General features: G+C 40.3%; 1 protein-coding gene across 1 annotated transcript in view; it reads right to left on the bottom strand.

The window, feature by feature from the left end:
• Positions 1-17,762, bottom strand: part of LOC104576097 (AGBL carboxypeptidase 1) — a 58,536-nt gene that overhangs the window by 5,308 nt on the left and 35,466 nt on the right. The window contains exons 6-14 of the mRNA XM_088520844.1: positions 15,687-15,895; positions 13,182-13,347; positions 12,121-12,194; positions 9,650-9,766; positions 8,077-8,675; positions 6,181-6,264; positions 5,017-5,103; positions 4,506-4,654; positions 703-790 (exon numbers count right to left, since the gene is read on the bottom strand). Of these exons, the coding sequence (XP_088376970.1) occupies positions 703-790; positions 4,506-4,654; positions 5,017-5,103; positions 6,181-6,264; positions 8,077-8,675; positions 9,650-9,766; positions 12,121-12,194; positions 13,182-13,347; positions 15,687-15,895 (1,573 nt within the window). The remainder of the gene's footprint in view (positions 1-702; positions 791-4,505; positions 4,655-5,016; positions 5,104-6,180; positions 6,265-8,076; positions 8,676-9,649; positions 9,767-12,120; positions 12,195-13,181; positions 13,348-15,686; positions 15,896-17,762) is intronic.

The following is a 17,762-nucleotide window of genomic DNA, read 5'->3' as shown; positions in this document are numbered from 1 at the left end:
AAACTCAACTTCGAAATTCTACTACTTCTGAAAGGCAGCCCACTGTCACTGTTTGGGTTTATTGTCTCATCAAATCCACTGCTGAATACAGCCAGCTCTGAACCTTAACAGTAAAACTGTGAACTTCAACAAAAGCACAATTTCTCCTAAGAATAAAGGCCATTACTTTAACTTCAGTTCTAAGACCAGCATTACTACCTGACCTTGTGAAGAAAGGACTATTGTTTACCATGGCAGAAAAGCTAAACTCTGCCATGAGATTACTACTTAGGAGTTCAGCCAATTAATGTCATTTTCTGTTTCATGTATTCAGTTCCTACATCTCTTATAAAGGTTGGTGCGTGCGGAAGGAATACAGTAACTCCATCCATCTCACTTTTCCCTGGAGAGGGAAACACCTACAATATCTTTAAAACTTCCTCACAGTCCCAGCTGTAGCAAGGTTCAAGCATCCCCAGTTGTTTCCCTTTCCTCCTCTCTAGGGAAGAGAATTCTGCACTTGCCCTATTTCTCCCCAGGTGCCTAATATAAAGATTTCACCTGTGCCTGTTTCCTCAAGTTGCACATTGGACTAGCATCAATTTAGAAACATTTGAAACAGGTAGCAGTAGTGGTGATCAAAACTTGACAACATCAATATAGACAACTACAAGGGAACAGGGGAAAGGGAAGCCACAAATTATTCCCAAAAGATGCACTTACTTGTAGTAGCTGATATCAGAGCCCACCCGAAGCCAGCAAGGTCTGCCCTGGAGAGCTTCCTTCACTGAATACATGACCAGCTGCATTCCTACACAAAACAAGACAGTTTTAAGTGACAAGTAATTTTCCCTGCTGGAAAAGGCATGGGTGGGAAAAGGGAGGGCGGGAAATGCGAGAGGCATTATTATTTTGTCTGCACTCTCTCTGCTGACAGCTTATGCAAAGTAAATACATTTCCCTACAGTCCCATGCTTAGTTCTATTGAAGCCATGTCTGCATAAAAAAAACATGGCCAAAGGAAGCAAGCTGGATCAAGATCATTAGAAAATATATTATCCTATTGGCTTCTGCAGAGAAGGACTGCAAGCAGCTCTCCAAATAAACAGACAGAGAAAGGGAAATAAGAGAAAAACACGAATCAACATACCAAACAGATCAATAATCTGGTTTGTCCAGTATTTTACCCTTGGCCATATCATTATTGAATCTTTAACTCTACCATAACATTAGAAAACTGTGGTGCACCCTGTATCATTCATTTTAAAAAACAGCAAGTAAAACTAAATGTCTTAAAAGAAGGCTTAAAACTTGCTATGAGACCTAAATAATACTGGTTGTGCTACAAATGCTGATAAAGACAGTATCTGTCTTTGTACCATATAATACTGGTAGGTGACTTCTTCCTGACCTCCAAAATATTACCATTTCATGCCCTAAGCTATGAGGTTTTCTCTCTAATCTGTACTGTGCACACATTATTCACAGTTACATGAAGCCAGCCCATTTGCAGGCAGTTGTTCTATCAAGTTCTGTTGCTCTATACACCTGCTGCTCTCCTACCCCACATATACATTGATTTCCTATAGTTCCATCCTCCCTGCACTTCTCTCTACTTCACCCATTTCAATTTAACAGCTTCCTCCAAGCTGCTCAGTAAATCCTTTCCATGGTGCCTCCACAACCTGAAGGCCAAGCTGCAGAGTGGCACAGGTGTCACAGAATCATTGAGGTTAGATGGTTAGGTGTATCTCTGGAATTCGTTTAGACCAACCCCCTGCTCAAGGCTGCATCAACTAGAGCAAGCTGCTGAGGTCCATTCCAGTCACATTTTGAGTATTTCCAAAGATGGTGACTCCACTTTGCTGGGCAACCAGCTCCGGTGTTCGGCTACCCTGCTACTAAATACTTTCTTTTCCTGATGTTTAAATGCTATTCCCTGTATTTTAATTTATGCTTGTTGTCTTCTCCTTTCACTGGATACCACCAAAAAGAGTTTGGGTCTGTCTTCTTTATTCCTTCCATTCAAGTAGTCATGCACATTGATAAGATCCTTTTTGAGCTTTCTCTTCTCCAGGCTAAAGATTTCCAGCTCTCTCAACCTCTCCTCATAAAACAGACACTTCTATCCCTTTATGGACCGTTGCTGGACACATTTTCCTTAGCCTTCCTTTTGTCATTGATATCATGTAGAAGCTCTTCTTGTTGCTCTTCATTAGATTCATCTTGGAGCCTAGAGGAGGTGATTCTCGAAAATCATGAACATCATTAATCCTGATGACATATTTGATGTCCCTTCCTCTTTTGGTTCCTCTACTAAAACTCTCCAACCCTTTAAGAGCTGGCAGACGTGCCAGCAGACTCAGTACTACCCTGCATCACAGCCAAAGGTGAAGGGAAAGGCATTTCAAGCACCAGCTAGCCTAGAGCTAGCAATAACCTCTCTTGCTGCTTCATGAACCAGAGACACGAGCTACATACAAGAAGTGATTATGCATCAGATTCCAGAACAAAGGCCACGGTGAATTATGAGAGACACAAACCTTCCCAGAAGCCCAATTCATCAGACAAGAGGGACATGCGGCTCAAGGTCTATAATGTTCTTAACATCCAAAATTTCAGCACTTGCCCTTCTCCATAAGCTGCAGCACAAGAACACATACAATGCACTGCCTCAGAGCTATGGTTGATGTTGCTCTGCCATCTCCATTCAATTCAAGAAATCACATTTTTTTCTTTCCTTTTTCCCCATGGCAACATTCAGTTTTAGAAAACAAACAAGTCAAGCTTCTGGCAAAATCTCAGGATTTTCTACGGTAGACTGAGCTGTCGGAAAAAAAAATAAAATAAATAAAAGGAAGGATAGAGGTGGGAGTTTTACTTCCTGACTTGCTCTGCTGCTTGTCATGACTGTTCCATGACACGTCCTTTTGGTGATGTGAAAATTACACAGTGCCAACTAACCAAAAGCAAAGGAAAGGGAAAATTCAAACACAATGGTGAACATGAGCTGTAATTATTACCACCCTTGGCACTTTGGCACTATATCAGGGTTGGAAACTTCTAGTATCATGGCACAGACATTGGCCCAGGAAAGTACAAAGGAAATATAATAAATAAACAGCATCTCTCATCCACAGTCTGTGTAAATGTTATGCATGTGCTAGAAGGGGTAGCAAGCCTCACTCCGCAGCAGAAGCAACCCAGAGAAAAAATGCCTTAATAGCCATATAAAAGCAAGTCCTTGCTTAGCTTCCTCATATCGAATGCTATTTTCACATTTTTCTTCCAAATATATATTTTTCATTACATGCTTGAAGATGTGAGTCATGTCCAATTTCAGGCTTACAAAATAAGGTGATAAATGATGACAACAGTCAAAACAGTAGGCAACAAGCAACTTTCCACCAATAATAGTCAGAATCTCTAGCTATGAAGCTACTGGTGGCTGTTATCAGAGGTTTCAGTGGGATTTGCAATGGGAAGAATTCAATGCATCTCGCCTTCAGGCTGCCACCAGACACAGCCACACCGAATTGTTTGGTAATTCAGGGGAGCAGAATATGATGAGAACAAAAAATTCATTTTCATTTGGGATCTATATGAGTACTTGAACTCCAGCCCTTAGGGCTAAAGAGCAAATGCATTATAATTCATTTTGCCACTTACCCAGCCAGTTTCACAAATACAAGTGACAAATCATTCTAGCTCCTAGCGCTATTTGTTTTAGGTACATTGATCCTGAGAGAGTTCCCGTGGTGATGTCAAAGGCTGTATCCACAGGGCTTCAGAGGAATGCAAAGTCTGATATTAGGGGCTTATTAAGCATTCTGTGTCAGGTCTTGAGCTGGTGTAAATTAACAAAGCTCCATGGAAACAAATACAAGAAAAAAGAATATCATATGCTAGCTAGGAATTCAACCCACAGTTTCCATGCGGAAGAAATCACTTTTGTTCTAAAATGGATGTTGAAAGCTGGGATTTGCCCTGCCTGTTTCTGAGCAATGCAGCCTTCCTCCTAAACTACAGATTGTGGCAGGAGCTCAAACACAGCTAGGTATTGATTTTTTTTTTAATCAATAATATCACCATAAGTCAGAGCAATTCTAGAGGCAGAGAAGTATTACTGATAAACTGATAAATCATGGATATTTGAGAATGATGCACACTTATTTAAATTTTTGAAGACTTCTCCAATCTCATGTTGCTAATTCAATCCCAACAAACTCTCTTCCTTTCCTCTCAAAACCCCAGTGCTATTTGTTCAAAGTCCTGGTCTCTAATTACTGAACAGTGATCTTGTTCCCACAGATCCTCTTCTGGGACTCAACACTAAGCCCATTCCTCCAGAGAACAGGGAATCCTTTGACAAATTTCAAGTAATTCTTTCAGTTGATTTCAGGGCAGACAAAATGAAACTTAAGAGTCTCCCCACATTTGAGAGACTTGTGAATATACAAACTTTATGACATTAAAAAGATATTCTAATGAATAGAAGACAATCCCAATTCCCCAAAGTCTCATACCATAATTAAACTGGCTATTGAACTTCTCACAGTTGATAATGTTGAAGCGATACGGAACTGCTAACTTCATGTCACGGACTTCAAAGTAGAACCACTGGTGATGCTGGCTACTGTTCACATCTGCATTCATAATTAAGTCATACTCAAACCTGTTAAACAAGAGAGAAAAACAGTGGCCATGAATTCCAGACCAGTCTGCCACTGAACCTGCTGAGGAAAGCAGGTTGTGCAATCAAAATCTTTAATATCCTGTAAGAGTTAAAGCATGTCATCAAACTAGCAGCACCCAAACCCATCAACAAATACTCACACTGCATGTATCATATCAGAATTATCTGCTATTTTCTCCCTCCTGTTACCTCCATGACATCCACTGCTGGCAGGCATTAGAAGCTAAGTTGCTTAAAACCCGATTTTCTGTCTGACCACTTTAGAACCCAGCAGGCAGCCAGCATTTCATGATGGACACAGACACGAGGCTAGCAGGACAATACTAACCAGGGGTACTTACTCACGCACTTGGATGGCTTTGCGAAGGTTTCCTGATTCAAACTTGGAGAAGAATGTCAGGCAGTCTGGAGCACCCGGGCTTGAGTGACTACAGTAAATCAAAGCAAGGATATCTATAATAGGACACTTTAAAGATAAGTCCTCTCTGGCAACTGGTAGAACTTACTATAGCTTTCCATAAGCTTTTTATGAGCAAAACTGTGAGATGTAGGAAGAGGAAAACAAATCCATAATCTTTCTACCCAAAACAGCAGCGTTCTCTACTATTGCTTGAAGATTCTAAACCTCCTTTTCCTTTCCCAGTAATCCATTTTGTCCCAATTTTTAGTTACATTCTTTATCCAAGTTACCTTCCCCATTAATATATTCCTGTTAGTTTATTAAATAGGCAGTTCTACACAAGCTGTCTGTTTACTCCTTCCACGTGTATATTGCTACTCTTTTCTAAAGCTTAAAAATCCTTAAATTCATCTTTAATAACTTTACAACTCTCTCCTACCTCAAACTCCCCTCCATTTTCCTAAGAGAAAGTTCTCCAAGTCATTTATCCTTCCTCTATCTGCAGTTTCTTCAGCTTTGTGCCTTTCTCAACTGCCTTCTGCTACATTTTCTCAAGGCCCAGAATTACTGGCCATATGTGAGTGCCTGTCACAGTTCACAGGTCTGCCTGTATGTTTTCAGAAGTGTGTTTTAAGTTCAATGCCTTGCACAGTACATCTACAATCTGCCACACTGAGCAGTACAGACACTCAAGCTCACTCTCAACAGAAAATCTGTCAACCCCATGGTCCACCTCAGATGCGGAGAGACTGTCTGGATTCATAGCTACACCCTTCAGTGCGAGCCTATGTCTCTACCCCAAACCATTGCCCACAGCATAGACATACCCAGGGACACAATACAAGCCTTTGGATGTGTGTATTTTCTTGATCCTTTAAAAAGTTTGGAGAATCTCTTGCTCTGTCCATTCCCCAAACAAATCCTTTCCCAGAGTCACGTACCAGGAACTACCTCTGCAGCATATTTTCCCTATTAAACTTTATCTCCTACACTACTACTTCTATTCCTTCATCCGAGCTGAACCAAGTGAATTGTGCAGTGAGCTTGCTATGTGACCCAGCATCAGTAGTGCCCCCAGTTACAGAACTCAATCGAGATGACCCACCTGGGCTCATCTAAATCAAAAACGGTTCTGCCTATCACATCACTCGGCTGGATTAAACGGCGAACATCATCTAGGACTCTGTCCCTAGGAAAAAAGAAAAAAAAAAGGCAAATTGCAAGGAGACTATGAAAAGCACAAGTTAATATTGCAGAAGAAATACGAAACAGATTAGGAAATGCTCCCTAGGGATAAAGAAAGAAGACTTCCATGTGCTAATTCCAGATAAACTTCATCCATGTATTTTTTACCATGAGAAAGCTCTTGCTTAATTCCCATCACGAGAAGTTGACTTTTGGGTTAAATGACAGATTCTGTACAATTTTTATTCTCTACAATATTCTGTCAAATCTGATTTATCCCCAGCTCTTCCTAGTTAATCTCAGTCTCCCAACTAGCTTTCCCCCATGAGGAAATATCTGCCATAACTTATAAACCTATTCATCTGTTCCATACTGAATGTTGACTCCAAATCAGACTAAATTCTACACATTAGTAAACTTAGCTTCCCAATCACAGGATAAGATCAAATGTGGAATGCTGATTTTGTATCTGACCTTTGCAGCAACCATGTTATGGCCTGCAGCATGATATGATTATTCTCACTTTAGCTATATGGTTACAGATGTTATTACAGCCATAAAAGCAAAGCTTTTAGAGCAGTAGTGCAAGCAGAAGATGGTAGACTCATTTTACCTCTAAATAAGATTTTTAACTTTTATATTTGCTGCAGGAAGAACCATCATCTCTCTGGAGGTCAAATAGTAGTAGTCTTCACAAATGCCATTTGATTAGTGCTGATCAACCTCAAAGTTTACCTCAGAATCCTGTATATTGAGCTTTTTTGGTATCCGGTAATAACTCCCTATGTCACTAAAAACAAATGTAAAATCACTGCATAGAGCCACACATGGAATAGACAAAAAGTCAGCTAGCGGAAGAGGTTCTTCCTCCAGCATGGCTTCAAAACACAGCCTTCCCCTTAGCTGAACCCCTAAAATGACATAAGAGAAACAGCAACCTCTAGCACTGCGCCAGAGGGGAGATCTACAGTACTGTTTGCTGCATGCCATGTATGCTGCCTTCTCCTGGAGGGCTGGGGTGGGCAGTGAGGAGGCAAAGCTGACTGATTGCCATGTCCTAGCTCCTGCTCTCCGGCTCATGATGAATTCAAGCAATCATACCCCTACCACAAGCAGAACCACAAGCTAGAGAAGGAGGAGAAGCTCCAGGAGTGTCCCATGGAGCAGGCACACAAGGAGAAGTGCAGCAAGGAGGGACACCACAGCACAAGGGTTGAGAAGGGATCTACAAGAATAACTTGATGCAGACACACAGTTCCAAGGGGACGGATAGGATTTTTCCTTAGGACCCAGGGCCCTGGTCTGTGCACTTTAGGGGAAAGGTGTGAGTAGATCCCTCTCAGACTTTTGATCAGCTCACAGTCCCAACACATGCAGTGTGTTTTATCCATAACCACATATGCATAAGTGGTTTATCCATAACCACTTTAATCAACAGCAATCCAATTTGGAGTATAAGTGAGTGTTTATGGATTCACAGAAATGAAGACTGTCACTGCTACATCTACCAGACAATGAAAGAAACACACGGATACTTCACAGCTCACACTCTGACACACAGGACGTCTGTATCTGAGATAAGAAATAGGTCTGCTGATTTCTAATCCTGTTCCTAATCCAGTAGGCCAACATTTTCCTTTCCTTAAGAGTAAAACCCAAATAAAACTGTTCTGCTCTTTGGCCTATCTCCTTGTGGAAGATCACTGTTTGCCTTAAAATGTGTTCTGTATCTTCCTAGAAAACTCAGAAATGAGATAGCCAAAACTTATATAAGCCAGTTTTGAGCCAGGGACCAATTATATTAAAGCGCAATCACCTCTGAACCCCATACTTCCGTTCCAACATGGGCTTGCCACAAGGAGGTGGCTGGTGACCCCAGAAATCAGGGAATGCCAAGAATTTGTAGTCTGGTATGGACTTGACGCATTCAGCCCGAGATACATAAAAGCAAGGGTTGTGGAATGGCATATTCCCTTGGTGTTTCTTCAGAAGACTTTTCATTATATCTGAGGGCTTCAGTCTTCCTCCAAGACTAGGATTGATTGAGGCCTCACATTCAATGTCAAAGATTTGTTTGTACCAAGCAGCCTCTTTTGGGAGAGGACGCAAAGTAACCACATGAGTCCTGGCCATATCTTCCCCTTCACAGGAGTCTGCATCTTGGACTGCCTCTACCATGTCTCTCTTCTCAGCGATCTGAGCCCATCTGCATTTCTCCTTTTTTGTCCAGCTCTGCAGTGGGACATTAAAATCTTCCTTCCCTGGATCTGGTCCCATCACTGTGACACTTTGGGTTCTCTGTGTGTTTTGATGTTTCACGGAAGTAGCACTTGGAATCAAATAAGAGGGAGTAGATGGAAGATTCTCAGTGTTGTCCTCCGAGCTCTTCTCTTCTTCAGACTCTAATTCAAGATCCTTTAAATTCAAAAAGCAGAAGAAATTAAAAGACACTAAAGACAGATTGAGCATCCTTCCAGAGGGAAACTTTTCAGGGATGAAAGAGAAAATATTTACAAATCTCAAAAAATTGCATTCATCCAACTAGACAGCCAGAGTAAAAATCAGCTTATAGATCTCCTGCCAGAAAGGATCAGACTGAGTCCTCTGGGCAGGTCACCTCCAATCAAACCTGAGTGTTCTAACAAATTTGGGAAGATATTAAAATTATATTTTGTGAATTAAATGTCACAGCAAATGGCATCCGTCATGCCATATCCCAGCCCTGTCTTCATGCAAGAGTATAATTTAACCCCATTTGGCTAGTTGTGGTCCTAATATATACCATAGTATTGGAGTATAGGAGATATATTAACCCAGTGGTCCTTTCCAGATCCAGATTTGAATCACTGCTTTCACCATTCCCAAATTCCTTCTGAGACCAGTAATGAGCATAACACTTCTCTCCATTTCTTGTCCCAAATTGCTATAGAGCAATGATTTGAACTAAGCATTTCACTAGCAGCAGCGCAAATTTCTTCATCGCTTCCTTTAAACCATTAGCCAACAGTGTTTATTTTCCAACATCTCATTCAGATTCCAATGTTACTGTTGAAATAGCCAGCAAGGACACAAATTACTATCTGACAGATCTCATATATGGCAATTGATTCAGCAGGTTTTAGTAACCCAAACCCAGTCAAATGTGCAGCAAATAACTATCAGATAGCAATATCACTCATTCTCTTATCACTCTAGATTCAGGCTAATAAACTAAAGCAAAAAGAATTAATCTTCATTTTTCCCGAGCTATGAGACACCCAGTCTTCATTTTGTAAGAGGCTCGCCTCTTATCAGTACTCTTTTTTTTTTTTTTTTTTTTTTTTTTTTTTTTTAGTATTTCTTAACCTTTTGAATACTAGCAAATAAAGCAAGCCACACTATGATCATACCTGAAAATTACAGGAAAGCTCTGGACACATTGCTTCATATTGTTTAAGCTCCTCCTCTGGCCAATCAAGCACTGGCCTTGACCTCAGTTTGTTCACGTCTGTCTCCAAGTCATAATCCTTCAAAAGCAGAATTAGAAAAGGATAAACATGCCCTACAAGACTCCTCTTAAATTAATACACTGTATAATCCTCATTGACATCACATTCAGTGGTTGACTAAACACAATAGTTGAGTCCTACAATCATTCTCTCCATACTAATGAAGACTGTTATAATCATTTTATGGAATTAAGAGGTAAGACTATATTGTCAAAAATAGGAATCTGGTGTCTTGATATTTGAGGATGTGAGGAGACCTTGAAAAATTTCGTTCCCCAAAACCAAACCAATTTATTGAAATTTGAACCTATGTAAAAGTAAAAGCTTGGAATCTTCCAAAAGGGACTAAACAAAAACTAATTATTTCTGAGCTTGTCTATCATTCTCTCATTTACATTACGTAAAGCATAGGCACAGGTCCTCAAGAAATAATTTGGTAGTATTTTGATTCAGAGACCACAAATTAAACCAATGTGTATTTAGCACATATCAAATAAATACATACTTAGCAAGAAAATTCTCAAAATGCCTCATAGATAAATTGGCCTCACAGTGTACTACCAAAATCAGAAAGCTTGACACTTCTGACATAGACCATGAATTGAGAGGCTCACCCTAGTATCAGGGAACTCACAGGCACTGATTACTCATATTTATTTTATCTCTTAAAACTGTTGATAAGCAGATTTGAATTCCCTTCATTTGAATCCCAATTCATTTTCTAGACTCTTTCTTGACTTTTTATGAAAATAAAAAGCTTTTAGATCCTAGTCATGAGTGAAGCAAAAATAAAAATTGTATATTAAACTTCCCCACACAAAGGCAACTATGCATTTATTTGCAACCCTCTTCTTATCAGATACCAGAAGCAAAACCAAGGTGTGTCAAGTATTTATTCACAGCATTAGAAACCAGGAACAGATGGTGGGAGAGGGAAGGACAGATATGGCATTGATGAATGGCCATTACATAACAGCATTATTCAAATAATTCAGCATGTTGTTAGTAAGTATGCACCACCAAACACCATCAAAGACGTGTTTTGCTCCTGATAATAGCTTCAGGAATGAGTCTATTTATCAAAACAAAGCAAAAAAAAAAAAATCTGCCTGGACGCCAGGGTATCCACAGCATTTCAAACACCGAGTCACAGCTGTATTGCAAAGCAGAGTTTGAACTGCTGGTTTGGCTTAGTTGAAAAGAGAATGAAGGGGTGCACAAAATATTTGAGGTGAATTTAAAAGTATTTACCACCAGAAATGCAAGACAGAAGCAGCTTCAGAGATTATAAGGATTTGGGATGATGGGAAGGAAGCCTGAGAAGACTGTATTTTAGTTGCAATAATTTTGATTTTGGTGCAGCTGTTTGAACAATTACTCATGGAAGTGTTATGGCCAGTTACCACTTCATTGGTATTACCCATTATGCATGGATGCTCATTAGGTAGCTGTGAAAATGTTTGCAAATCACATCAATATCTGCAAATGTTGTGCAAATGATACCTTATAATAAAAGGTAAACTGAAACTTCATTATCCATTCCCTGCTTGCTTTCCCTTTAGAGAGATTTGTCATGGGAAATATACAACCAGCACACCAGACAAAAAGTACTTAAAGCACACATTCAGAGCACCCTGGCAAAAAAAACCCTGCTCACATCTACTTGGTTAATCCTTGTGAATAATGAACTAGTTCAGAGGCACATAGGATCTGTTTCTGAATGGATAACTAATTAAAGAAGGAGATAAATTCACAGTGAACCTTATTCCTAATGAGCAGCTTGACGAGCACTAATATTCAGATAAAAACAGACATACAAGGGCAAGTTAGGACACTGAGGCAACAATTTCATTTATTCATTGGGTGTTGTATCACCTTTTCTTAATGATTTTCTTAAGGCCATATTTCCTTTTCTTAAAGAAAATAAAAAAGGAGAGAGCAAGTTATGAAAAGGCCCTTTCATAGAGGTCTCAATCATATGTAATTAGACTGTGTTTGCAATTTAATTTCTCTCACTTTTTTTCCCATATCACATACATGGACAAGAGTATTAGCAGACTGTTCACTAACTCGCATTAAAATCAAAAAGACATGGTTACCCCTGACTATGCATGTGATTCCAACAGCTGCACCACCCTGGGTCACAGACATGGCAATGAATATGATATATGCAAGAGATTCTCTTCAGTACAGGGCAGCACTTTTTTTTTTTCTTTCAAGTATCCTTCTGTTCTTGATGTGTTGTACACATATGGGACCACAGGCATAGCTACACTCTCTGCTTAGATGGCTTATCAGGTTGTCAAAATGGATGATGGAAAGTTTAACTTCCCCGTAGAGGAATGACTGGAAGCTTGGGCTATTATACCTACTTCCTCCTTAGTCTCATCATCATCATTATCCAAGTCTTTTTCCACATCTTCTTCTCCATCACTTTCATAATCATCTGCAGAAACAGAAAACAGGAAGAGGCAAATGCAATGTTCAACTTAATATTCCCTCCCTCAGGCCTTCCACGGAAATACATACAATCTCTTCTGTGTGTGGCATAGGCTCCTTCCAACTACAACTCACCACAACTGTGATTAAAGCAGATCCCATTTGTTAATCTAGTATAAATGAATTTGGTAGTGAATGTCCCACTTTTTAATGCTATGGTTTCTTGGACTCTAGCATGCCTTTCAAATCCATGACAAATGTCACCATGACATGGCTCCAGCCCTTATTACAAAGCAATAGAGATTTTGTGCTTGGCTGCAATGGTATTACAGGATGCTCTTAATCTATATTATCTAGATTGGGTGTTTTACTGCTAGGGTGTTTTACTGTCATCATCTCTTTAGTATGTGAACACCTTCCATGTGAAACTAAAGGCAACAGAGACATCTCTTGTGTGCATGATGGTGTTCTGCTGTTTGTCCTTTTCTCTGGCCTGTCCTGCCTGTGTCTGAGTTTTGTTTTCAGCAAGTGCTCACACACTCTACTCATGCAGTATGCCTGTTATCTGCTTTTATTTTAGAAAAGATAAAAGCTAATACTTCCTGCAATTCTTTACTGAAAAAGCTGGAGAGGAGAATTCATGCAAAGGCACAATCATATCTCTCCCTGTTGCTTTCATGGAGCAGCACCATTTGCAGTCTCTGACCTGTCCACTCTTTTCCATCGTTTTTGGATAAAACATTTTTTTCCTTTTCTCTCTCTTAAATATATCCTTCTTTATTTTCCAAAAAAATAAAATTAAAAAAAACTTCAGCTCTTGAGAAGATCTGGGAGTAGGTCAGTCTCTATTGAGTGATACTGTAGGTCACCAGCCTAATTTTAAACACAAAACATCAGGACCAGGCCGTCAAAACTCCCTTCCCCATTCCTCACATTTCATTCTCTTGTCATGCTCCTCTTTCTTTTACTAAATACTCATCCTTCAGCCGTTTACCTTCAGGTACCATACATGGACATTCGGTGCTAACTTTCCCAGGAATAGAGAAGGAATAGGAACTTCCAGCTGTTGGCACAGGCAAAGGCTCTTTGGGGTAGCACTTTCTCAGTATCTGAGTCACAGTTGTTACAATAGGATCCAAATTCTTGAAAGATAAACAATCCTAGAGCAGAAGGATAAAAGTATCTGGAATTATCTGTCTCTTACAATTGCCCTGCCTACTGCAAGACTCCCCATGCCACATGCTCACCATCTAGAATCTTATAGAGCTGACAGAGTCATGAAAACACTAAGATATTCATCTGAGTAGAATACAGAATCTATATATTCATGGCTTTTTTTTTTTCTGTTTTTTTCTGTTCCTCCTCTTTCTGCCTTTTTATCTTCGAAGAAATATGCTTGTAATGGCAGGATCTCAAGCATTTGCATTTTATTTCCCACTGGAATACTATCAGGGAACTCATGTTATTTGAAAGACAGCATCAAAATATGTCCAAATTCTCTGCAAATGAATAAAGTAGTAGTCATTTCTAGTCTTAGAACTATATAGGCTTTTTCCATAAAAACATGGGCTTAGGGCTGCTACTAAGAGCTTAGGTATTTCAGTTTTTCATCACCCATAGAGCTGCAGAGCTTTCAAGTGAAAACTTGCCTTGCAAATAGGATTCAATTGGAATGTCATTAAAACAAATCCATCTTCACCAAAATGTTTTGATTGTAATATATCTAATCAAAATATATTTCAGTGGACATTTTTAGCCAGCTTTTAACATCTTTAAAACTTCACTAGCTGGTCAGGGTTTGGTCAAGGCTAATCACCACAAGTACCACATTCCTAAAGGCATCGAAATGCTGTTTACATATAGAAGAGCTTTCAGTTCCCCAAGCAGGAGCTGTTTGTGTTGCCCTGTCTCTGTCTCATTCTCTCTCACTGCAGCCTGCAGTTCCTCTCAGGATGATGCATCTCTCATTTTCTCTCTGTTGTGATGAGGAGGAGTAATTCTTTCATTGGCACCAGTAGTTTCTGTCTTGGGTGAGATCTCATAGGGCAGCCGGGCTCCTCTTGAAAATAGGAGAGAACCTCCTCAAGTAGAGTACATAAGACCATCCCGAAGACAAAATGAGGGAATGTGGAGCTTTTGATCCGTTAACCTTGTTGTTCCCTCTTCCAAGCGCTCTCTAGTGGCACTCTGTAGAAAAAGCAAATTGGAGGCCCCTGAAGCTGTAATTTCCGCTCCACTTCTACCCTTTGGAAGCATTAGCGGTCTCATTGTTCACTGGATTCTTAGCGTGCCATTTCCTGTTTATTCACCCAAGGTGCCCCTGTGCTTGCACTTTTCATCGAGTGGCTCCCGGGCTGAGCTATCAGGAGATGTTAGCTCAGAAAACAACATGGGTTGTAGAAGGCTCTTGAAAAGGAATGAGCTGACATTTGCCTCCAAGCAGCTGTTGCCATCCACCCCATTCAAGTTTCTGCAAACTAGGGACTTCCCATGATCAGAAGTCCTATCCTCTGGAAGCTGCACTGTGTCTGGTCATCCTTATTCCCCTCAAATAATGGTCATTTCCTCATGAAGTAGATGAAAGAAAAAACTTCACCAACTAAGCGCCTACTGGTGGTGCTTATCTTTCTGTCACAGAATAGTTCAGGAAAGCATTGGGAGGTATGGAGCATAGGATCCAAGGCACTGGATCATAAGGCAATGAATTTTCTAAATTATGTTAAAAGAGGTGCTAAAAGATATAATTCACTGGCCAGACAGAATGTCAAGGAAATATCTTGTGTGAAATTGCACAGATCCAGTATTGGAGATTTCTCTTCTCTGTTGAAGTCTTCTCTGCAGGATGCTAAGGAAGCATGTTGGTGAGAGCACTCAGAGGAAACGGCTACTGTTATACACCTCTCCCTACCTTATAAGGACCTCATGTGCAAGGCCATGTCTATCTTCTTGATAGAGCTACATTAATTTTCCACAAGATTAAAAATGGGCTTCCCGAAAGAAAGTTGATGGATGTGTGTCATTGACAAAGGTCTGCATAAAACAACATGTTTTGTGAGAAAGACTGACTAGATGGAATTATCCACGTGGATATCTGAAAGGAAACATCTCATGCAATACCTCAGCAACTTTGATGTAGACACTGTAGTGCACTTTGGGAGAAGCAATAAAAGAAGAGAGCAACTTCATTAGGGGAGGAGAAAAAAAAAAGCATTAAAAAACTTGGACTTCAGTTCCTGTGAGGCTCTGCAGGAATAACACTGAACTGAAACATTTTAACTATTCTGAACTGAAATGTTTTCACATAATTGTTAAAAAAGTCAATACTTTTCACTTTGACACTATCATTTTTAATTGATATGCTATATAAATTTAAGATAAAAATAACCCTGAAATTTCCTGTGGGATAAAATACCTATTTTTCAATATAACTCTCTAACGCTAGGTAGGTCAGACCCAGGACTAGCTACCAACCCATCTCAAATGTAGAAGCAACGTTTACCTGCACACTTGTGAAAAGAATCTCCATTCCACGGGAATCAAGAAAAGTCTCCCTGCCCAGCTGGATGTTGGTGATGTGTTTCAGGCAGATTAGAAGACCTCTACGAATGTGAATGTAGTCGTTGGAGACATCGTTGTGATGCCAGTCTTGATAGAGCTTCAGCAATCCGCAAAGATACCCTCTGTTCACCGCCCGTCGGCTGTTAGACTCTGAAACCAAAGAGAAAAGGTTCAATTAAACTTTTTCCATTATTCACTCTGCTTGATAAGCATGTGTCTACTCAGTGCTCTAAAACTCAGACTTTTATACCTGCTCACTCTTGCTTAATGGCCACAGTAATTTTTTACACTTAGGATATTGTTACTTGCTAAATCTAAGCTAGGTTCTTGGAACTGTACAAGAAAAAAATGAAGCACTCCTCTCTCTTCTGTCTAGACTGCAGGTGGAGTAGGGATGAGTCCGTATCTCTTTCTGTGTGCTAAAAAAACTCAACTAGATTACAGAACTATAGCTGTTCCTGAAACTAAAGATATTCCTGAAGAGGGAGAAAAGCTAAGGAACAACAATAAGATTAGTTAAGAGCAGGCCACAGAGTCCTCATGTAGGACTGTACTTCAGTGAGAAGGGAACTCTTCGATGTGATCAACCAAAACAGACAACCAGTGGCTGTACGATCTTGCCTCAGCCAGTGAAGTTATGTTGGACTTCTAAATGCATTCTCATACACGTCTGTACAATAAAGCCATGAATCAAAAAGGTCTGGAAAATCATAACTCTTCTCCTAAAATCATGATACTAGATAAAACTCTCAGAATTTAAAAATTAATGGAACACCAGCAGGAGCACCACAGTTTGGGTTTCTTACATTTTGCATTCTGATTCTCAGATTTTAAAGGTCACTTTCAGGTGATGTTTACAGCCTTTAATTCGTGAGCAAGAAAGCTAAAAAGATATTTTTAAAAAGCACTGCTTTTACAAAACTATAAAAGGAAAGCTGCTATGTTCCCTTAATCACATCCAGGAGATGGGGCTCTAAGGGGAAGATTATGAAACTTGCAATAAAAAATAAATTCTGCATCTGACAATTCTAAAGCACATCCCTGCCCTCACTGTGTTCCTTGTCCTGCCCCCCAGGGAAAATGTGAGGCCATAGTAGACTCCAGGCTCCCTCCCTTCAAACCAACCCTGACTAAACATATTTTCCTGACTGGTCCTGACATTCCTCGCTGTGACCTACATTAGAGGCTGTCAGGAGCCTGTTAATCAACCTATGGGCCAAGGTAGCATATGTGAGACTGGAGTTTTACTCCCTAAATACCAATCAGTATCTGCAGCTCACACCAGATGGCTCTTGGTTTGGCTTCTCCAGGGCTAGTAGGCTTCGATTCATTTCCAGTCCATTTAAATAGAATGCCAGGCCTTTCACACTTGGAATGTTAAAGCCATCAGGAGGGATTTACAGGACAGGAGAAGAAGCTAGAGGTTAGGAAAGACAGAATGGAAGAAGTAAAATGCTGGATGAAGAAAACAGTAAAAAAGGAAGCCATACAGAGAGTATCCAGGAAGAAGCCACAAGGCAGCAAACCTTAATCCTAGAAAGAAGCAGATGGAGATACTGCGAGGGAGAGGAAATGACACCATTGAAGTCATCTCAGCCTGCTCTCCACAGCACCTCAATGAACTCTTACACTGGGAAGGGACTGGTGGGTAGCTCTGCTACCTGATCTTGCCCTGAAGTTTTCTCTGCCATGGCCAGCTCAAGACAGTAAACAAACAGCATCCCAGCTACCAAAAGTTTGCAAACACACCTTAATCCTGCTCCGCATCCTCACATACCATCCTGTTGACATGCCTCAGGACCACTGTGCAGGTCCCACAGCTATTTCATACCTATTCCTCATGCTCAGCTCCACAGAGACACCAATACTTTCGCCTGCAGACCTCTCTGGCACTTTGGGCCCTTGCTGTTAGGCATCTCATGCTAGCTATGCCAACGCATCTTGTATTTTGGGGTTCAGCGGTTCTGAAGGTCCTTCTCCTCTGACCTTCACTCTATATTTTTTATTTGACTTACTG

The sequence above is a fragment of the Tinamus guttatus genome, unplaced genomic scaffold, assembly GCF_059628265.1.
Source record: "Tinamus guttatus ecotype Peru unplaced genomic scaffold, ASM5962826v1 Tinamus_guttatus_pri_ptg000004l, whole genome shotgun sequence".
Lineage (NCBI taxonomy): Eukaryota > Metazoa > Chordata > Aves > Tinamiformes > Tinamidae > Tinamus > Tinamus guttatus.
Note: the sequence above shows the minus strand (reverse complement) of the source record. Positions and strands in the feature narration are given on the sequence as shown.